Raw genomic sequence first — 24,281 nt, 5'->3', positions numbered from 1 at the left:
AAGAGGGCATTTTGTCAATAATCCCATTAACTAGGACTGCAGACAATTCTGATATAAAAACAAGAGGTCATATTAGGTAATGAGAATTTAGTTTTCTATCCAGAGGTATTGCAGCAAATTCCTTTCTGTGTACCTTACATGGGTGAAGCTTTTCATCTGATAAATTCCATGAGCTGTTCTTAGCGTTCTGGCATTAAAAAGGAATTTTTGGTAAATATTATAGCCTGAATGAGTACATCTCTCAAGAAGGAGGAACCTATATTGCTTCACTGGACTGACTGGCTTTCATGGGAAATGGTGCTGTGCACTTGACACATTTCTGATTAAATGCTTTTCTGGCAGGCAAGTCCCTGGCTTACATCTTTATTGCGCTGAACAGTCACAAAATTGAGGGGAAAGGATAAGGCTAGCTCACCACTTTCATTCAGATTCATATATCTGACCCTGCCTTTTATCATTGCTATTAGGCTACCTTTTTATTTTACTGTCAGGTTTATTGCTTGACTCAATAAAGTGTGTTACATATGTATGATGTCTTGTGTTTTGAAGTCTTTGCCATAATGATAAATAACAGTGAAAACATGACTTCTTATAGTTTATTTTCATCCACATTCTCTCTCACTCTTGGCCTTGCGTACTCTTCGGTTACTTCAGATGATAATGATTTAATTTCGCTAGTTTCATTGTGTTTCCTGTAGTTGGAGTTTACAATTGGACTGAAAGGACATCTCCTACTGTAGTCATCAGTATTTTGCATCTTATTTTTTGAGGTCACTTTATAGTAGGTTTGTTTATTACCTTTCACACCATGCTCTTCAATTTCTATATAGTTTCCCTAACCATTATCCATGGTAGATAGTGCTTCAAGGGGATTTGGCTTTATGAGATTCAACAGTATATGACAACTATTCATTAACTTTCTTATTTCTATTATTCGGTTTTTTCATGAGTACCCCAAATTAGAGCTACTCTGTATTAATTACTTTTATACTAGGTCAAGGAGTCCTCTAGCTCTTTATTTGTAGTTAAGCTTCTCAACCAGAAATATAAGGTAAACTCGTTATTTTTTTCAATTACCGTAATAGCACCATACAAGTCAACCTCAAAATTTTCAGCTCAAAATTCTTAGTTACACTTATACCTACATTACAGGTAAACCCCCAAACATACCGCAGGCTACCAATGAGCCAAAACTTAGGTATAAATGAAACTGGGCTACTGTATATGATAACCTGCACCATAACTACACATTAAGGTCACACCAATTATAGCGAGATACTAACCGAAATATCTTTCAGTATATACACTGTGCAGTGTCTGCTTTTGGAAACTGTGCTATAGCATTAATAGAAAACTGAAACTGTTTTACTATTTAATTATATTATATTAATCTCAGTGTTAATATGCCGTGTATGCTCACCACATTTGTTTTAGTGGGATGTGTTTTTGGCAGCCTGCTGGCAGTACATTAAATGGGGTACTACAGTGATTGTTATAACAGTTGTCCCACTTATTTTATAACTCCTGGTAAAGGTTTGCATTTTATCCCCCCACACTTAAGTTGATCCCCTTGTGGCACAAAGATGCTAAGAGTAATTGCTTATTCAGTAGTTCTTCATCTTCCTGGATCTGAGGAAAAGTTACAGTTCCTTGGACGGAGTTCAGTATATCAAGCTGTTACATTCACATTAGCACCACTAATTTCTTAATATCTGGGAAGATTACAGGTTATTTATTTGTGGTCATTTCAATCAACTATTCATTTTTTCTCAATGGGTGGAGAGTTATTTCCTTCGAAGAGCAATTCCTTTATGGTCTATTTTCTAAATTTGTTGAAGATATCTTGTCTAATTTTAGTACTGAAAATTTTTACTATTTGGCAAGTATTTGGTTTAAGAGCATTTTCTTTTCTCTACTTACTCTTTTGGTTGTGTGGCTTGGGAGAAATGAAGCTTGAGCCTTCAGACTGTTAGGTCTTCTGCAGCATATTCTTTGCAATTCCTAACTCATCTTTTTTTCAAAATAATGCTCACAGTACAAGTGTAACAAAATTTCAACCACGGTGGATTTCTACCCTCCAGAGGAGCCCTACTAGAGAAGAAAGAATAATGCTATTCTCAAATAAATATTTGCCTTATAGATTGTAAATGCAGCAAGACAAAGCACAGGGGCAAGGTTCGTCTTTCCCAGCTCACCCATGCCAGTTACTCAAATTCTACAAATAAGGAGGTATGTTATCTATTCTAAACCACTCTCATAATCTAAGAATAAACCAATCAATATTCAACAGCATACCTGTGTTGGCAAAGACAATGGGAAAAGATAAACCCTACCTAATTTAGTTAAGAGAAACTATTTAGGGCCGAGTTATTACTCAGATCTAGGTAGTTGCTCTCTGAAGCACCAACACCCAGTGACAAGACGCTAAGAGTCTGGGGAAAACAGGACTCAAAGTAACAATATGAATGTTTTTAATTTAAATGAACTCATCTTCAGGACCATTTTATGATCCTGTGTACAGTACTGGTAAGAATGCAGTGGCCATCTTCAATATTTAGAAAAACAGCTTATAAGCTTCATGCTACATTAGCAGAGACTGCAAACACAGAGACAATAAAAAGGGGATTGAACAAGACCTTCACGCAAACCCTATCAGTTTACTTCTGTAACTCTGTCTTGTTCAATTAATTTATAATAAAAAAAGAAATGGCAGACAGCCATAAACAAGGTAGGGGAAAGGCTATCAAGGATAACTTCATGGAGCTGGTGCATTAGGAACGACAACTTTGCATAAACATGCTGGAATTCCCCCAAAATTAAAAAACAGGTAAAGGCCCTTGAAAACTAACAGAAAAGACAAACAAGCCCATATAAAACATCATTAACACCTTATACCTGAGGATCCTTGGACACTCCAGACAGGAGACTTTGTTTATAGTAAGTGGCATTCAGAATCCCTACCTTATACCTGAGGATCCTTGGACACTCCAGACAGGACCCCTTGAAGAAAACCAATGTGGTATACCGGTACTCATGCCCCGTCCGAGGATGCCTCGGTTCTTACATCGGTATGACCACCATGCGTTTCTCCAAGAGGATTTCCTGCCACGCCCAAGAGGGGGCTATCTTTAATCATGCCAGGACCATCCATAACCAGAGAATGGCAAGAAAAGACATAATCGCGAACATCGCAATAATTGACCAAATTACCGACCACCGCCGCCTACGCCTCTTGGAAGCATTGCACATTGGGAAGGAGAAACCAACACTCAACATTCGCAAGAAACCTTTCTCCTCCCCACAGCCAGGAGACATGCACGGCGATCCCCATAGCGTACGAGCAAATCAAAATTTGGAATCCGAGGATCGGAATTCTTCTCTTAGGCCCCCCTCAGCACTACAACGCCCCGCACGCAAGACCTAAAACCGAACTGACTGATGATGGCTCCGCCCGAGGGTACATGCCCGGGCAGCCAATCATAATTCAGCACCGAGCAAGACCCCATAAATACCAACCCGAGCACTCGTTTCTTCAGACCTTCTGCAACCACGTCCAGGAGGATGACCAGCCAGCTGGTCGGGAAACATGTCGACAGTACCTAGAATAGGAACCTGAACCCAGACACGATTTCTGATCGGATATTTTAATAAAAGACTTCCAATATTCCGCATTACATTGTCCTTTTCCAACATGAATATCGGCCAGTTACTGGCTAACATCGCTGAGCCTGAAAAAGCGAATCATAAGGGGAGGATAGAAAGACACTATATAAGATAAATTCGCATAATACAGCCCATCCTTTTTAATAATAATAATAATAATAATAATAATAATAATAATGGAGTGGACAAAGGCTGAACTCTGCAGCATAGACCGGAAAACTAGGAAACACATGACAATACACAAAGCACTACACCCCAGAGCAAATACAGACAGACTATACATAACAAGAAAGGAAGGAGGAAGAGGTCTACTAAGCATAGAGGACTGCGTCAACATCAAGAGCAGAGCACTGGGGCATTACTGTATCCGAAAACCAGTGAAGACGAGTGGCTAAGGAGTGCATGGGAAGAAGGACTGATAAAAGTAGACGAAGACCCAGAAATATACAGAGACAGGGGAATGAAAAACAGAACAGAAGAATGGCACAACAAACCAATGCACGGGTAGTACATGAGACAGACTAAAGAACTGGCCAGCAAAGAAACATGGCAATGGCTACAGAGGGGAGAACTCAAGAAGGAAATAGAAGGAATGCTAACAGCGGCACAAGATCAGGCCCTAAGAACAAGATATGTCCAAAGAACAATAGATGGAAATAACATCTCACCCATATGCAGGAAATGCAATATGAAAGATGAGACCATAAACCACATAGGAAGCGAATGTCCAGTGCTTGTACAGAACCAGTACAAAAGGAGGCATGATTCAGTAGCAAAAGCCATCTGCTGGAGCCTGTGCAAGAAACTCCCACTAGCTTGCAGTAATAAGTGGTACAAACATCAACCTGAGGGAGTGATAAAAAAAGATCAAGCAAAGATTCTCTGGGACTATGGTATCAGAATAGATAGGGTGATACGTGCCAGTAAACCAGACTTGACGCTGATTGACAAAATCAGAAAGTATCACTCATTGACGTCGCAATACCATGGGACACCAGAGTAGATGAGAAAGAAATGGAAAATAATTCATAAGTATGGGTTATGCCAGTGGAAATTGTACCCATAATCATAGGAACACTAGGCACGATCCCAAGATCCCGAAAAGGAACCTGGAAAAATCTGGGAAGACGAAGTACTCCAGGATCTGACGTGACAAGAATGTGCTATTAGAAACAGCGCACATAGTGAGAAAGTGATGGACTCCTAAGGAGTGCAGGATGCAACCCAGAACCCCACACTATAAACAGGATGACTGTGATAGACCAAATATATATATATATATATATATATATATATATATATATATATATATATAATATATATATACAGGCGGTCCCCGTTTACGACGGGGTTCCGCTTGTCGTAACCAAAAATCGCCGTCAAGCCGGAACATCGCGAAAATCGCCAAAAATCATAAGAAAACCTTTGCTTTTAATGCCTGCAGCATTGAAAACGATGTAAACTGCATTATTATTGAGTTTTGTATAAAAACCTTCAAATTATGATTATTCTGCCATTTTAAAGGCCATATTTCTTCCGTTTCGGATCGGCGTGATGCACGACGCCGTCAGAATTCTCGAAACATGCGCCGTAGTTGGAAATAATTTCTTGATGAATATATTTGAAAAGCGCCAGAACCTCGAACGCCGTGAAGTCGAACCTGTCAGAAACCGGGTTTGCTGTATATATATATATATATATATATATATATATATATATATAAAATATATATAATGACAATAAATAATAGTAGTAGTAGTAGTAGTAGTAATGAATAAATTGAACAGTTTACATCTAACTAGACTGTCTTGCAATTCTGCAAGCTGCAAACTAAAAAAAAAATACCACCTGAATTTTTATAGGGCCACAACATTTGCTTATTCAGATTAACATACCTTTTGGCTCTTAGGATTGTTTCCAAAAATGTGTATGTGGGGATTCCTTTTAAGAATGACTTCATTGTCTGATGACTCTGACTGATCTTCTCTCTGGTCATCGCTGTCACTGTCATTAATAAGCCTTTTTCGTCTTTTTCTCCTCATCATTTCGTGGCCAGCCTTTTCATTAATATTTCTGGAAGTATCTGTACATGTGTCTGAACTACCTTGTTGCTTCCTTCTACTCCCATTTCCTGGAAGAGGAAAAATAATTGTAGAGGCAACACTGTGAGATGATGAACTGCTTCTTGAGGAGGAATCTGAATGTAATGTTTCTAATCTGGACTGTGCAAGTTCTTTTTGAATGGTATCTTCTTTATGATGTTGATCACAACAACTTTCATATCCTTCGCTCTGTGTACCTGACAAAGGAGATCCATAAACATCAGAGGTATCATCCCCTGCCCTGGGACTATGAACACAGTTATCTCTTGTCCTTAAAGACCGAGGGCTCCTAATATTTTGTTTTCTTCTAGAATTTTGTTTGCTGAATGTGCCATTACTAGTTACATTGCTTTCAGGACTCAAATTTGCATCCTTTGATCTAGAAGTGGTAAGACTCTTTATACTGTCATTTCTTGTTAAATGATGAGCAGAAATCTGCGATTCATCAAGCTCCTTTAGGTTGTCACTAATCACTTTGTCTCCTGTGACAGGATTTTGGGAGGCCTGAGCACACTCTGTTTGTGTTTGGGAAAATAAAGAATCATGAACATTTTCTTTTCCTCTTGAAGGACTTTCACTAATGTCCTCACCTTCAGAACATCTTGAGGTAACTTCTTTATTTTTATGTACATGATGATCCTCATCAATATTTCCTGAGTTTTTGTGTCCTCGTAAATTACATTTTTCATGGTCTTTATTTTTTCTGTTTGGTAAATGCAAACCTGAATGATTTGTGCTAAATTCTTCATTTGAATAAGCAATGTCAAAGGTCTGTGTATTTATATTTCCTGAATCAGAGGTCGCCACATGACTAAAAGATTTTTCATGTGTGGATTCTGTGTTTACGGATGCTGAATTAGAACTAATAACATCTGGTAATGACTGACCTGAAGATGTAGGTACAAAGTTCTTTGACTGACTACTATCATTTTGATCATTTTCACAAACTTCTATTGTAACAGTAATGTTAACAGCATTTTGGTCTTCACTTTTGTCACCAGTCGCTCCTCCATCAAGTTTTCCATCATTTCCTAGCTCTTCATCTGACATTATCGTTGAATCTGAACTGTTAGAAAGGTCTGATTCACCACTTTTTACTTCTGAATTATCAGCAAGTTTCAACATTTTTGGGGGAGCATTTTCTTCATAAATACCTTGTGAAGTTCTCTCTACTGTAGTGATTCTGTTTGATGGACCCTGTTCATTTTGTTTTTTATTTCCACCATCTGGAGCTAATGAAGGGTTTGAATTTGAGCTTGTTTCTTGAACAGTAAGGTCATTGGAATTGTCTTCCTTGGAGATTTTTCCATCCACTGCTCTGTTAAATATCTTGGCATTTAATTCCTTCTGTCCATTTCCTTTTTTATCTCTGTCTAAGTTCCTTACATCCTTACTTGAAACATTATCTTCATCCCCATTTGAAGAAACTTCATCATCTGAATCATCACTTGGGCATCTTCTTTTTACAGTTATCCTTTCCCTGCAAATAAATGACAATGGTAAATACTACAAGAAAATGGTATTTTATACGTTATATGAAATTATAAAATGCAGTAAAAAGTAAAATTACACTGTAGACTACTGACATTATAGTCAATACTATCGTTTCTGTCAAAACAGTAAGGTATTATAAACATTGGTACAATCCTTCTAAATAAACTATAATAAAAAAAATTTGAATTTGAGTTTTTTATTGATATACTGTACAACCGATTTGATTTATGAAAGTCAGGTCTGGTGACCTGGCACTGGAACCATTTGGTTATTCAGTACTATGATGAAAATGGTTAAAAGATAAAACTGATGAATTACTAATGATCTAGATATATAATAGAAAATGTCAATAGCTTAAAAAGGTCATACATCAACTTCATCATCATTTAAAACCACCTCTATGGAACCTTAAAGTTGATGTTTCTTTCTCATCTACATCTCAGGACAATCTACAAATAAATGCTTCACAGTAAGGAGGATATCACAAAGATCACACACTGGTGGTCTATCCCTTTCCAGGATGGACTTGCGGGTTAACTGAGTACATGTGACCTATTCTCAATTTAATCAGCCCTCAAGAGGTGGCAGTCCCTATCTAGCTGACTGACATGCTGTTATAGGTGCCAAGCACTCAGTCTCTCACATAGACATAATTACAAAAAATCAAAACAAAATGTTATATTTTCAGGCTAGCCTTGCTATGGATGTACTTATAGCCTAAAACGTACCATACAGAATAACTACCCTTTATTATTGCACCAAGCCCAATAATGTGATTACTGGATATCCTAAAGTTATCATTATTAAATGTGTAATGAAATAATTGTACCCTACTTTTAACACTTCCTATAACAGAAATTACTTGGCTAAATAAGCTGATCCATAACAATCCTACATGTTTTTTGTGACTAAGTTTTCATACATATACACATTTCAATAATAAGTTATTTGACTTACACCAATGGTGAAAGCTATACAACAAAAAAAATCATAATTGTATAAACTGAAAAGGTAAAGGCCAAGACTTGCCATTATGTGGACCATCAACATTTATTCCCATTTCTTTGCATATCAACAATAAACATTTATTGCTATGTGAATTCTTAATATTCGAGGCATTTTGTTGACCACATTCTAGCATATTCAGAGAATAACATATGTCAATAGAATTCTAGTAACAACTTACTTCACAAAAGGTTCAGTGAGCCTTCTTAATGTTTTATCATCAAGTTTGAATATATGTAAGTTGTGTATGATGTTCTTCCGGAAGTGTTCTTTCATGGACTCCCATGTTCTTCCTGGGCAAACCTGTAAACAAGATGGGACAATGAGTCCTCAATGACAAAACAAAAATAACACTGATATACTGTCATAAAACTCAACATTATCAACATAATCCCTTTAGGGGAAAATCTTTTTGAGAGCCTTTTGAAGCATTCTGGCATCACCATCTTCCAGTGACATTAAACTTGCAGATTCGCCACTAAGCACCGAACACTTTCATATAATTGTTACACATTTTCAAGGTACACTGTATCTTGAAAATTTTTAACAATTACAAGAAAACACTTCCGAGACTCTTCAAAAATTTTGGATACACTTGTCACTACAAAGCCTGAGATTCATATGCAATGTGAAGATAGTCTAATGTCCACAGCAGGATTCAAACCCACATCTGGAGTATCAGAATGAGGTCACGTTACCAAAGTGACCAAAAGAAGATTAAAAGTCTATTGCAGTTCATGCATACATATACCTGATGAATTCATATTCTGTACAGTTATTAGAGCTGAACTAGACCCATCCTCACTATCAAAACCAAGTGGGCAATCATTTTTACTGCTTCTTAGGCTGAAACGTACATATAGAGTTTACTGGTCACTTTTTACCAGATGAGTACGTAACTGTAATAACCACAATGCCACCTAACTTCTGGAATTCTCTGAACTTTTTGGATATGCTTGTCAATACAAAGCATGAGACCCAAAATAAAGAATATGAAGAAATTCTATCATCTAGAGCAGGATTTGAACCATTCAGAGTTAACACACAAGAGATTTTTTAATACTGTCAAGTATCCTGCCAAACCAACAATTAGCAATTTCTCGCATCAAAGTTTGAGAAACACAGTGTTTACTGATAAACGTAATGTTATCATTTCCATGTTAAGCTAAGAGAGTGAATAATTGTTTAGTGAAGTCTAACTGAAAGTGGAAATTTCTTCACTAGTCCCCGGTTACCAGTGGGGGTTCCATTCTGACGGTGTGACGATAAGCGAAAATCGCAGATAACCGAAAATCGGCGATTTCCGGGCCTTTTTTTCTGTGATTTTTGGCACACATTGTGCCGAAAATCGCTGATTTTCGGTTATCAGCACCAATACATGATTATTGGTGTCGATTTTCATAGCTAGAAAAGCACCGAAAAACCAAATCGCCAATAACTGAGCCCACTGATAACCAGGGGCTGCCTCACTTGTGGTCTTACAGAAGAATTGCACTTACTTTTAAGTATGTGAATGCCTGTGATATATCTGAGGGTCTACAGAAATTTGTATTTTCCAAGCATATAAACCTACACTTTCATAGATGTAGTTGCTCGCACTTCACATGCTTTAGCTGTCACTGAATCAACCAGAAAGAAAACAAAATTCTATGCAATGTGGTACGAGGAGGGTAAAAATTTATCTATGAAAACAGATTCATTTACTTGGGAATATACAAATTATTAGATGTGGTATTTGTTCCGATGCAAATACAAACCTATGCTTTCACTCAGAGGCAGGAGGTCAACGTTTTATAAGCGAGTAAGGTGGGTGTGCCTCAGTTGATGCTGAAGTTGCACCTTCCGCCCCAAAACTGAAGGCCACACTTTCTAGTCAACTAGAACACAGGTCACTATCAGAAAGTAACACTAAAGGTCATGTTCTATATACTCACCCTTCCTCTCTGGCATTCCTGACATCCTCCTTCCCCTCATGGGTTGTGACCACTGGACCCAAGGTGAAGGTGCTAAAAGGACTTGTGTGCTAGGTCCTTGAGGTGAAGGTCGACTGTCTTTTCCAGACCCTGACCTTCTTATACAAAGGTCCTGACAGTTCAACGGCCCTTGTCTCATGAGCCCTTATCCTGGGGGAGGGTCGTCTCCTCCCACATCCTCATATGCCCTGACAATCACTTCCCCCAGCCAGAAGGAGACTGTGTTCCTAGAGATCCCCCTCTTCTCCTGTCATGAACTAATGAATAGTCTGCAGATGGGTCTGTAGGGGTCTGTATGCTTGATGTACGCTCTCAGGGCTCTCACTGGGCACAGGAGCATCTTGTCCTTATCGTCCCTGACCAAGTCCTTCAACAATGGGAATGAAAAGCCTGTGAACCTTGGGCCTAGGATCAAACTGGTTCTGGGTCTTTGCCACAAAGCCTGGGATGAACACCAGGGACAGGGACAACCACCCATAGGAGGCAAGGGCCAGGGTTAGCTCCCTATCCGAAGGCTTCTTCATGGGTTCATAGGGAGAACGTCTCAAGCTGGCAAGGGATTTGATCACATCGCACTCAGGGACCATCAACTCTTGTGGGGGGCACTTCACAAAGCTCTAGATAATGAATGACAGTTCCCAGAGGGTGGAGAGGTCTATGCCACAAGGCCACAACACCTGTGAGGGTAGCCCTATAACCCTTGACTGCAGTGACCAAGAGGGCTTTCTACCATCGTAGGCAGACAAGGAAATTTGCTACCTCCCTTACTCTGGTCTTGAGTGGATTGAGACCTTTCCCACATCACCAACAACAAAGGACTGTCCACTTCCCCTGATAGACTCCAACGGACAATGGTTTGAGAATGTTGGAGATGGTGTCCACAGCGTTCTCAGAAAATCCCTTCTTTCTGAGGAGCTGCTTAATAGCCTCCAGCCATGAAAGCAGAGGGAGGCTACTGCCTGATGGTTACCGCCCATTATGCTCATCTCAACAATGTGGGAACAGGAGGCAGTTCCCTTGGGAAGTCCATAAGCAGATGGATTAGGTCAGCATACCATCCCACTTGAGGCCACACCAGTTAAGAACTACAACCATCAACAATCCCTGAGTGTATTTATGGACAAATATATACGAGATGTACTTGGATGGGGAGATGTAGTACCTTTTAGCAAGTTATACACATTATATATTTTTTTTACTTTATTTTGCAAAATTACAATTATAGCTGACATAATATAAAAGATAACTAAAACCAGCAACAATCCCTGAGTATATTCATGGGCAAATATATATGAGATGCACTGGGACATGGAGATGTACCTTTCCCTATGAAATCTCATGGGAGATTATGCTTCCTCATTTCACTCAGCTGAGGTGTGAGTGTTGCTATAAGTCATTTATGGCCCATTTAAGTGATTTGAAATTTTCCCATAAAATTCATTCAAACAGCATGGTGTGAAAAAATGATTCTCTTGCAAGGATATCCAAATTAAACCCAATATCAATTATTACATCTCACAGGATCATATCAGGACCAAGGGGTTAAAGATATTTTCTAAATCTCAAACAGGTTATTCAGTACTTAGAAGCATCATTAGCATTTGTAGAGGTACAGACTATACTTATACCCGCAGCCTTTTGTACTTAAGTTAGGTCAGCAACAGTCAGTATGCATTTCAATTTACATTCAAGTTGACGTACTAATGCAAGAACATGAAACAGAATGTTCTCTATACACAACACAAAACTAAATACAAAGTCATTATCCAGCAAGAATAGTCAGATATCAGAAGGAAGCAAAGAGATCCAAAGTTATTGAGTTATAGGTCAAAATGGGCCACTGAAAGACCTCCACATATCAGAGTAAGGAAACTTCTAGCAAAAGCAAGTAAAGTACTGTAATCTAGACTGCTTAGTTTTCAGTCACAAATACAAAACCTATATCTTCCATATTTACCTTTGCCCTTTCCATTTCTATCCACATGCTTCGACCTTTCACTTCATGATACTTCTTGTTATCTATTATATAATTCAAGATGGCCCGCTTCTCACGATGATCATAATCTCTCCTGGAAAATAAAATATATATGTGCCTAAGTATTGTGCAACCTCATAGTAACACTGCACTGAATACACTGAAAACACTTCTAAACTCTATGTAGATTCTAATGTTTTTTTAATTTAAAAAAATCCAACAAAATGCAAAAAAGTTATTAGGATCTAAGTACAATCATTTTCCCAATAACTACTATTTAGAAAAATTCTATTAAAGTTCACAAACACTGGGACATAAGTATATCTTAGTTTAACCAGACCACTGGGACATAAATAACATACACATGGAAGAACATTTTCTTTTGTAAATTTTTATTTTTCCACAGAGAACGTTAGTAAGCACTTTTTATGTCATGCCTACATAAAACCATTTGTGATGTCCTTGAAAACTGTGCATTGCACATAATGAAAAAACATTAACTCATCTTCAAGATACATTCCTATACTTATATAAATGGATTTTCCCCAGCATGAGCTCTGCCCCCAAACAACCTACAGTGACATAGCTTGTCAACTGTAACAATCAGCCTATACTCTTGCTACTTGGCCCTATGCAGGGGAAAGGTTTTTGAAATGAGGGGCAGTTGAGCCAGGTAAAAATCCTCATATGAAAGCATAACAACCACTACAGTATTGTGTCAGCTGTGTATGATTTTCCCGTGTTGTTTCCAATAGCCCTTCAAGCCTTTTTCCTTTTCAAGTTCACTTTCCCACATTTCTTACCCCAAAAGGAACAGCTACAGTCAAAAGCAACACAGTTGTAATGCACATATACAATAGACCCCCCTACTCCTCATAACACCCTCATGTCTTAAAAGTGATATAAATTGATCATTATCAATTTCTGCATGTGCACCAATTTGCTTTTTCATTAGTTCACAGCACAAATGAGCTGAAGATTTCTGTGTAGGAGTAACATAGTAACATGTTTTTCTATCACTAACACGATCTCTATCACAAACAACTGCATCACCTCCACAAATAGAGGTGATATAACACATTTTTCTTTGTGTTCTTGGCATCTCTTTGCTTTTACTAGTGCTGCATGTACTCCCCTAGCTTACAGGAAACTTTTATGTGCATTAACAGAAGGCATGATGACAAAGTAAGCACAAAAACCACAATCAAATTAAAAATAGTGTAGGGGGAGGGAAAGAATTGCACAACTTTACTAGTAACACAAAAGTGTGGGGCAAAGAACAGAACCCTTCGGCACCCTTAACTCATTATAGGCTGCTCTGCCTTACATGTATAAAATGATATAAACATTTAGCAATAATTTTGCAAAGAGGAATAATAGAGTAATAACATGAGCATGTCAAATGTTTTAAATATTTCAAGAGCAAGAACAATAGTCTCCCAAGGCTTGGAGAATGATGACCAATCATCAGAAAGATAGGAATTAAGAAACCAGCAAAGCCTACCTTGTGGAAAATATACAGATGAATTGAGGATTTGGTAACTATTTCAATACTTTAAAATGACAGTAGAAGCTAAACAATAGGAAGGGAATTTCAAGGATATGTGGGTCTCCTTGAAAAATTGCATACGCCCAACCGGAAGGGTAGATCCCTGCTTTAACAACTAGGTAAAAAAAACTTTGAAAGTAAAGAGTCAGCTTGTCCCATGATGAAGACCAGATGCCCTGCTAACTTTCAAAGAAGTAAGAAACCTAAAAGCTTTACCAACTGAAAAATACACCTTTTTCACCGCAAGAGCAAACTTAAAAAGACAAAATGAAATCTTACCAACCTTCCTTTCCATTTAGTTCTTGGAGGGAGAGGGAGCATACCATCATCATCATCATTAAATACTACATCCTCTCCTATATTATTCCTGCAAAAGATATGAAAAACAAAATAGTCCTTCGAAACAAAATTGCAAAATAACTACTGTACATATCAAGAAGGCAAAATGAAAGGGTGACAGAAAATAGAGCACTCTAAATGCAATGAAATTCTGCTCAGAATCCGAATGGAAAACATTAAAAAACTGTCTGGGTCAAGTCTGATGTTTCAGGCATTATCATACAAATCAGTCTGTTATTCCCAATAAAATTAGTGTATCAATACTATGCACAGAAATTTTTGAAATACGTAGCAGTAAATCAGACATCTTACCTAGCTACGGTGCAATCTTTCCATGACCTTATTCCCATCATAATATCATTCACACTTATATCTGATGAATACTGGGACTTCCCAATTCTGAAAAAGATAAAATTAAGCTGATTTACAGTTTCCCATAAGCAAACAAAAATTTTAAACAGAAATTTTGACGTTTAAGTTAAAAAAAAAAAAAAAAAGTCTTACACTGAAGCAAACACTGATGTAGCAATAGATTAAAAATACCAAAGGGAATGGGAATGGTCTGGGAATCACCTCCCATGAAGCCTGTGGGTCATTTCTCTATTGCTGTCAACATATAGAAATTTTTGGTCAAAATATATCAAAGGTATTACAGTCAGCCTCTGTATCCTGCTCTTCCCCAGAAAAAGATAAGCAGCATCAATCTACTTTTGATGTGCTCATTACTGCTGCCTAGTGTGACCACTCAGCAGCAGTTCCCACTATGGCTACTCTGTCTAATGTCCAAAGTGTTCCTTCAAATCTTATCACTCTTTACTTATCACACTTCTGCTTTTTCAGCTGCTGATGTACCATGTTCAACAATTTCTTAGCACGGCTACAGGACATGATTTCCTACGTTTCTGGAATCATTCCAGAAACCTTCACTAGGTCACTGCCTTTAATGTGTCTGCTCTGCAAACAAGTGCACTGCCTGCTATGCTTGCAGTCAGAGTGTCTAGCAACGAGTCATTCCGCTCCCAGCCAATAGGAGGACTTCCCCCCCCACCCTGCTTCAACAATCAATGAAAAATCACCAAAAATTTCTGTAAACCCGCTTGCTGGTTTAAATATGGCATAGATGTACCTCTGGCTTCATTTGCCTTTAGAGTATGATAGATAGCTCTATTAAAATGTCAAGGAATAAATGAACGTTGGAAAGCTGCTATATTATTTACCAGCTGATACAAAGAAACACATCTGAGAGATTGAGAAACTACAATACAAACTAAACAACATCCAGATGGCCATATAATTCAATGAAATAATAATGATAATAATAATAATAATAATAATAATAATAATAATAATAATAATAACAACAATATAAGTAATATAACAATAATAATTTTCAGTTGTGCCAGCTGTTTCCACTAAGCCTGTTATGCCTTCTGTTCATGTTATGCCTGCTGTTAGGCCTGCTTCCGCAACAATGCTGGCTACACCAGCTGTGAAACCTGCTTATACTGCAACTTTTGTGCCAAGTGTTCCTATGATGTCTGCTGTACCTGCAATCACCACAATTATTATGAAAGCTGGGTTTCCTGTTGTGCCAAAGGTTCCCAGTATGCCTAGTGTACCTGTTATCCCCATCATTCCTGTTGCACTTGGTGTGCCAGCTGTTCCTGTTATGCTGGCCATTACTGCATCTACCATCTCTGCTGTTTTAACCACACTGACTACCTCAGCTGTACCTGCTGCTCTTACTACTATGCCTGCCTTTTCTGATGATATTGCATTTTCTTCTGCACCACCCACTACAGCTGCCTCTACTGCTGTTTAGCTTCCACCTGTGCAGCCTCTTTGGCTGATGTTCCTTTGCACCTTCTGCTGTATCCACCTAAGCATGAAGATCCACCAGTTTCTACTTCTAACCATCAAACGTCATCTTCTCCCATGGATCCTACTTCAGTAGTAGTTGAGGAACAGTTTCACACTGAAACAAAGGTCTTCTAGGGATCATAACTACTTTAGAGATATTTCAGCCTTTCTAGTGCTCTTCATCCATGCCCACTGATCATCATCATACCCTTGGTTCCAGTAGGTCAGCTACCATGATGTCAGAATGCTCCATGATTGAGACATCACAGACTAAAGCTCCAGACTGCTCAGAGCTACTCATGAGTACGAACAATTTCCCCAAAGTGAAAAGATCCATGCCTTTCATTCTGTGAACCTGGCTCAAGGCTGAGTGATGGCCTTTCATCACAGAGAGTGAGAGAAGCTCGTCTCGATGAAGGAAGACCCCTTCTGTGACACCAACCATATAAGATAGCCCACTTTCCTTGGTACACATTAGAAGAGAATCTATGGAGGTACCCTGACATCACTTTGGGCAGTCCTATTAGAAAAGCCTCTCCCTCCCAGGAGCTGCTGGATAGAATCCAATCATGTAGCTAGAGGGTTTGTACAGCCTAATGATAATTCTGTACACATGGTTCTCAAAGAAGACAAGGCCACAGGGGTATTTCTCTTGGCACTTCACCCACGACAGCCGGCAGAGCAGGAAACCACTCAGCATGGGGCCAATAAGGCACTACACTGGTCATTCTGTACCTTGATTTAAACAATCAAACACACAGCAGATCAAAAGTCTCTGGTTTGTGTTTCTGTAGGAATAAATCTTTCATAAACTATCCCTTCCCAATTACTCTTGAATTCCTTCCAAGAAATTCTAAACATTCATTACCAAAGAAGAAATAGTCTCATACATCAACAATTTGTAATCGCATATTGAATAATGTACCTTTCAAGGCTCAAATGTATATGAATAAACACCTTAAAAGATGAGGCTTGGCACTATGGAAACTTTACTTTCAACATTCATAGTATGATCTACAACTATTTCTTTATCTCTGATTCTTTCATAAAACTTTGGCAGTAAGGACTCCATCAGGTAAAGCATCAAGCTTAAATAGTATTAAAAAGTTATAAAAAGCTCCCTTTAAAATTCCCTTACAAATACCGCTGATTCTGTGCTCGAATTCCTTCTTGACCACAAAACATTTCAAATAATGAATCTTAAAATCTTGAAAAGTACAGTACAACTGTTTTGTGCAGAACTTTACAGATTAGCATCATAGTTTACTTAGAAAAATTCCAAAGTAATGAACCTAAAAAAATAATTTATGTAAGTTATTAAAGAATTACAGACTTACTACACACAAAATACTCACCTATAGCTTTCCAAACTCAATAACTTTTCACCATGGATGCAGTCATCGATATATCTGGTGCTGAATACATCATAAATACTGGTACTTGAAGTAGTCTTTAATGTTGGTGGAACGATGTGTATTGTATGATGTCCTCCCTTTATAGATGTTAGACTGCCTCCATGACCCTTAAACACAAAATAAAATATAGTATAAGCCAAGGATGGTTTGACCCTGAAACAAAAAATACAATACACATAGCCTAAGTAAAGAATGGTTAACTATAAAAAAAATTCTAGATGGTATAAGTTTTCATAATAAAATTTAGAAAAGCAGCACCCCAATGACTTCATGTTTGAAATTCATATGTTCGCATGCACTAATAAAAACCATGTATGTCAATTTGTAATCCAGTCCTGATGATGCCACCAAGAGGTGGTAAAACAGTCCATCAACTACAAAGAGAAAAAGTAAATGGAGAGAATCTTGAGTAATTTTTCCTTATTTCTTGAGAAGGTTGCCAGAAGAGAAAAAGACGAAGTATACACAGACTCAGTCTTGATAAGATGATAGTATCTGCGAATAATGCCGTTGACTTCAATAGAAATAAAATTCATTATTTGGATACTTCCCAACTGCATTCAAACAAAAGAAAAAGACCGAATGGCTGCCTGATGAGTGTCTCTACTGTCTAGTAGAGATTATATAAAATTTTGGCCAAAGGCCAAGCGCTGTGACCTATGAGGTCATTCAGCGTTGGAAGGGAAATTGACAGCAAGAGGGTTTGAAAGGTGTAACAGGAGGAAAACCTCGCAGTTGCGCTATGAAACAATTGTTAGGTGGAAAGTAAAATGGAAGAAAGAAAATATGAACAGAGATACAGTAAAAGGACTGTCTAGTACACCTGTTCTCAACTAAGTGTGTTTCAAATGCTTTAGCTCTTCTCAGAATTCTCCTTGACAGCCCACTAAGTAGTGGTGAAGTTGGGCAGTACTCTAAGTATCCAAATAAAAGATTTTATGAAAATAATTTGGGATGAATCTTACCTATTGTTAAAGATGGCTGACTCCCACATTGAGAAGACATGAAACCCAAAACATTCTTACCTGATATGGAATCCTTTCTGGATCTTACTGCCACCAGAAGTTGGATTCCATTCAGGGAGCAAGGCTCTTGTATGCATGCAGCAAAGAGCAACCTTGCAGACAAAACTGCTTCAATTCAGCCACACTGAAACAGAAGCAGCATGAAGGGAACCCTGTGCGTGGGTCTGAAGGCCCCATAAAAATGAGTCAACTGAAATTAAATACTTTACTCCGGTACAGGTACACTCCTATACAATATAGCCCGTGTATAGTACCTTCATGCTACCCAAAATATCAAAACCTGGGATTTAAAACATAGCTTGGAGATTCCTCCTTCCTCAGTTCAGGAAAAGACTTATCCGCTACTGGGTAGCGGACTAAGGGGTTTACTATTTCAGACACGAGTCTGCATATTTAAGGTAGTGAGCATTGCACTCCTACTATGCTGCATTAGTCACTTCGTCAAGCAACAAATTTATCATAAAACTAAATGAGGTTACAATCGCTTTTATTATAAGCATTTACCAACAATAAAGGTAAATGGTATGGAGCTAGTTTCTCAAGCCCTAGCCTAATCAAATACATCATAAAGAGCATTGTGTTCTTTGACAAGGACGTTCTAGGTTCTCTAAAACCACAAAACAAAAGTTAACTTTGCCTCTTCCAGGCTTAACTTTTGACAAAGATGTTCTACGTTTTCTAAAACCATAAAAAAGGAAAAAAAAAACAGCAAAATGGTGATGTCAACACTGATGAAATGCCACCTGCAGATGTAAACAACCACACACAAGCTTACAAGCAATGCTTCTTTGATATTATAGGTGAAATGATAACTCAATAATTCCAATAAAACAGAAAATGGTCAACTACATTTTAGTAAAGTAAACCGCCCATATTCACGTTTTCACGATTCACGGATTTCTCTGTGGAACATATCTACCCATTATTCAAGGAACATTCGCTCATTCACGGTACTTTTCACTATTCACTAATTACTGTATTTTCATATCATTTTCATGACTGAATGCACTTTTTGTGATAAAACTATTAAAATACTCAGGTATAAGCATTTTTAGAGGGTGTTTCTTGTGTTTAAACTATCAAAATAGGCAGTTCTAGGTGTTTTTTTTAGGGTTTTTTTAAGTATTTGTGGAATTTAGCTATTCGCGGGGGGGGGGGTGCGATACGCATCCCCCGTGAATATCATTCCATCTCATGTATCATGTGACCCTTAAAATTTCATCCCCTAAACATGATTTCATCATATACCTGGTGTATCAAGTGAGTTGCATTTTTGATAACCCAGGTAACATTAGGCTAACTCTAGGCTAACTCTTTTCCTCAGTATTCCCATCTTCTTGTCAAATAAATGAAAGTAAAAAATAAAGTCTTTAATTACAGAATGACTTTCATTTTCGGCAGATTATACTGAACTAGGCTAAGCTCACGGAGTAAATTTCATTTTCAGTAGTTAATATTGTCCTAGGCTACACTACTTGTACAGCAAATTCCATTTTCGGCAGATTGTACTAGGCTTGGCTTTCAAACAATATAACCAAACTTATGGCTTTTGCAAGAATTCATAACCATCTCTTATAATTAACAACTATTTAACTATACTGCACGAGCACCACTTGCAAAATAACTGACATTGACAACAACAAGCAAGACATACCATACAAATGAGGAGGAAAACAGCTGCTTTGCAATTTTGAGGGATTTTATTTTAGCAAAGTATGTTTGTTTTCATTTCTATACCAGTTTTATATTTATGTAGAAAAATAAAAATAATAATTCTAGTAATAACTATTCTCCTAATTATTTTGGTAGCAAGCCTTAATCAGCAGATTCTGAGAACATAAACAATAGCATAGCCTACTTAAATGCATATGACAGATAATCAGTTTTTTTATATTATGATGATGATATAACATGTTAATAATACAGTATAAATGGATTTAGCATGTAAGATTCAGTTTCATTACCATATCTTGATCTTAAATACAGCTGTAATAGCCTATCTGACTTATGCCAATGGACATTCTAAGTGTAACACCTAGACTACGACAATAATTCACACATACACATTTTGTATCTCGTAAAAGTTCACACATACACATTTCGTATCTTGTACAATATGGTAACAACTGATAAGCTGCTGGGTAAAATTATATTAACAGTTATAAAACCATGGTAGGCTGTGGGTAAAACACAAGTAGCTACCTACCTACCAAAGTGCGTGTTCATGAAAGAGAAAAAGGTGTTGCAATTTTGTCAACGTGTATTTATGCAGTATATTTTGGTATAAATATGGGGAATAAAGATAGATATATATTGCCTTTTGCATAAAGTTTTCAGTTTAAAGCATATTTTCATAATTTCTTGCTTCTTTAAACTATTTTTGGTTAAAACAGTATTTTTTTCAAGAATGCTTAAATTTCAATATTTCCACTATAAAACTCATGTCTTTACCTATACAGTATTTTGATATATGAGTATACAGACTTGTTATTAAAAATAATTCCTTAACAACAAAAGCAAATTTTTATTTGTATATTTGCATTTACCTCTGTCCTCTGACTACAGCACATAACCACCACCTACGTTAACCATTAAGGGACTGGCTAATTATGTATCATGCACACCCCCAGGCCAGGCAAACTTTAAGATTGGCCAATTTAAGAAAAAACAAATCAATGTAATGTGGAAGATATGCAAATGCACAAGGTGTGAGAAATAAAATTCTAAAAAATTTTCCATACCATACCTTCCATGGGAAGTTGAAAGTGAACATTTACAACCCTGTGTGAGCCTCTTTTACAAAACTCGTAAATTTTACCAAGTAACTTTTTTGGAAGTATACATGTTTTTTCTAATTTTTCTTTACACTTTTCTTTAAATAATTACAATTATATTTGGCAACATATCATAAAAGATAAGAACTAAAACCAACAGCAATCCCTGGGTATGAGTAAATAAATAAAAACATGTCACTGGAGAGGGAGCAAAACATCCCCCCATCAAGTCAAGAACAATACTGATCTCCCCGAGACGTCCACTGATCGAGCTGCGCTAAGTCTAAAGTTGCCACAATTCATTTATGGGCCATTGAAGTGATGGAAACTCTTTCCCACTCATACAGCTAAATCATATGGCACAAAATATGATTATTCTAATGCGGGGGATCCGTCCACCACGCAAAACCTGTTTTAGATCCTCTCATGAGGGGATCCATCAACTAAAGGTTAAAGTAAAACCTTAAATAAATCAGAAAATTTTGTAGGCCATTAAACAAACTTTCCCAAATATGACCTAGCCTACAGCACCTTAAGTCAGGTTAGGAAGGTAAGGTCTGGTTGGGTCAAGGCAGCACAGCCTACAAAAAGTTAAGTTAAGGGCATTTTGGTTAGGTTGTAGCCAGTTCTGGGCCATGTATCAAAATGGAAGTTTAGTCCCACCAATCATAGCCTACATTCATTGTCCAATGCCAAGACTGCAAAACAACGTGTCAAGGCTAATATTCGTACTAGGCTGGCCTATTTGCATTTCTGATATCATTCCATCCTCTCTAGCTTAGCCTAGCCTATATAATAAAAACATTACGTTTTGACAGTTTTCGTTCATGTTTAGGCTATCTCAGCAGTGGCACAGGTTACTGTCGTTCTCTAGTAGCCCTGCCAAAGGTCACCCTACTTCAATAGTTATAATACTGTAGATTAGCTGCCTATAGGCTACACTGTTTTCATATGCATGATGTCATGGGGGGGTTTCCAGGGGGGAGAGGACAAAGATTTCTGGTGTTACTTTATAAGTTGCCAATACACGTTATGAAACTGTAACCTACATTTTTTAAAACAATGCCAAATGATAAATAAAAAATTTATCAAATTATGACTTATAAGGTAAAACAATACCGGCAACCCCACATCCATAGCTAATACAGCAAAACTGTCACCAGTAAACATCCCTAAGTTAGGTTAGGTTGGTATTTTTAGGCTCTTTTAGTGCCCTATCATTTCCTAGCCATTTTTTGCATGAAAAACCCAAAATGGTTCTTCATGAAAAAATGGCTGGTTGGAGTCTTCTTGGCAACTTATAAAATTTTACCAGGTTCCCCCCACCATGCCAGGTCAGGGCATTGCAACCCAGGTTAGATTGCACCCCTGTTGAATTATCTTTTGGATCTACTTTAAAGCAGGCCACTCTTCAACACTTCTACAAAAAGTTTCAACAATACCGTAACCAGTGCCCCAACCAATGTCGAGCTTAAGCCAAGCCTACGATGACATGCACAATTTGTCTACCCTCCTGCATGTGACCCAGGCTAAACATACTACATATCCAACTAACATAAATAATAACAGCAAGATAGATTCTACTAGGCTAATGTTATGGTCAGTTTAGAGTAAGCTGAACATAGTGAGCAGAAGGTGTCAAGAAACCAAAGCCAAGGACTCACCTCAATTTTCCTGCGGTATTCCTCTTTTTCAGGGCATATTGGTATAGAAAACTGAATCGGTAAACCACAATTATTTGTGAATAGTTCTTCGCCTTCCGGAGGCATGCATTCCTCCATTATTTCTACCACTCAACACTAAAAATTCAAACAGACGGCGTTCAGATTTCAAGTTCTGGGCGTTCTAGGACCTCAAACTTAGGTGAATAGGTGGACATGTTATGTTTACATTGCATTTCGTAAAAGAAAAGGTATATCAGGAATTAATACAAATTTGAATAATTTTAAAGATAATTTATTTAAATTTCCATAAAAATTAGGTACTTTTGATATTTTAAATTATATTGATATTCAGTAATTGTTAATAAATGTAATAACACTTTCCCGCTAGTCCGCTATCATACAATACATCTCCGCTACACTGTATATTATACAGACGCTCTACCTACAGAATAGCATCTTTCCCAGCATATAACTGTTCACTATTATTATTCCTTCATCTGGTTTTAGAGCCCTCACTTGGCTTTGTCGTCTTTCTTCGACGCTTATTATAAAAAGTACTTTTAATGCTTGCATTCCATTTGCCAAGTCATTGATGTCAGACCATATACCATTCACCAAAAATCATTGATGCATGACAGCCTTTCCATTTTCCAAATTTGCCGTGTTTTCTTGAGTGATAAAAGTAAAGTCAAGAAAATCTACGCAGCTCTAAACAAAACAACTAGAATTGTAGCTTTAACTACAAACTGACGGTTCTTGAAATGACAGCTTGGCTAGAGGCCTACGGTCGCCCATTAAACGAGATTGAACGTTATCAGTCATTATCATTATTCGTGATGAACTCATTTTTTAAAGGAAAAGCTAAAAAAAAAAAAATCAGGGACACCTTCACTGACAAATTTCAGCTGTTTTCAGACTATTTGAATGAGTATGGCAAAATTAGTGAAATTTTTGCTACCAGTGAAGTATCTATCACAAAATTCCCAGTGAGAATTGTCACATTTATTTTTAAGATGGCACAGAAGATACTGAACGCCTAGCATCAACTGAGTTCTAAGGTCTTTATTTTGGATACTGGCGCTCAATTTGCTCTCTTGTTTTCGAGCCTCGTTTGACTCATTGCTACGTAAACCAGACTACTGTGGCGTATCGAAATATTTGGATTTTTTCACAAGGCATGACAGTTAACCTACCGTTCAAACCCTCCCTCCCCTCCCGCCCCTTTTTGCCCTGACCTGAGACTAGCATGGGAGCTTTAGATTTTCACGGCAGGATGCTTTCGTTTTCAGATAGGTAACGTTAAGGAATCTATGAATTTATTTCCCGTTTAACACGTACTCTTTTAAATAACAGGAAAAGTGAAGGAAAGGCTAGACGAATTTTGTGCAAGACACCTTATCGAGATGGGTTTGCAAATGAAAAAGCCTAGAGAGATGTCTTGAT

At 37.6% G+C, this 24,281-nt stretch overlaps 1 protein-coding gene across 5 annotated transcripts in view; it reads right to left on the bottom strand.

Annotated features, from left to right (window-relative positions):
• The window catches only part of LOC136846649 (serine-rich adhesin for platelets-like), a 77,509-nt gene extending 54,451 nt beyond the window's left edge, over positions 1-23,058 (bottom strand). For 3 of the 5 annotated variants that reach the window (XM_067117623.1, XM_067117622.1, XM_067117619.1), the window contains exons 1-7: positions 22,839-23,058; positions 17,316-17,482; positions 14,413-14,499; positions 14,045-14,128; positions 12,195-12,306; positions 8,446-8,567; positions 5,559-7,245 (exon numbers count right to left, since the gene is read on the bottom strand). In XM_067117623.1, the coding sequence (XP_066973724.1) occupies positions 5,559-7,245; positions 8,446-8,567; positions 12,195-12,306; positions 14,045-14,128; positions 14,413-14,499; positions 17,316-17,482; positions 22,839-22,955 (2,376 nt within the window). In that variant the 5' untranslated portion in view covers positions 22,956-23,058. The remainder of the gene's footprint in view (positions 1-5,558; positions 7,246-8,445; positions 8,568-12,194; positions 12,307-14,044; positions 14,129-14,412; positions 14,500-17,315; positions 17,483-22,838) is intronic. The other 2 variants (XM_067117621.1, XM_067117620.1) reach the window with 2 other exon arrangements.
• Between the last annotated feature and the right edge of the window lie 1,223 nt (positions 23,059-24,281).

Source organism: Macrobrachium rosenbergii, chromosome 15 (genome assembly GCF_040412425.1).
Source record: "Macrobrachium rosenbergii isolate ZJJX-2024 chromosome 15, ASM4041242v1, whole genome shotgun sequence".
Taxonomy (NCBI): domain Eukaryota; kingdom Metazoa; phylum Arthropoda; class Malacostraca; order Decapoda; family Palaemonidae; genus Macrobrachium; species Macrobrachium rosenbergii.
The sequence above is the reverse complement of the archived record's forward strand: the minus strand, read 5'-3'. Positions and strand labels throughout refer to the sequence as shown.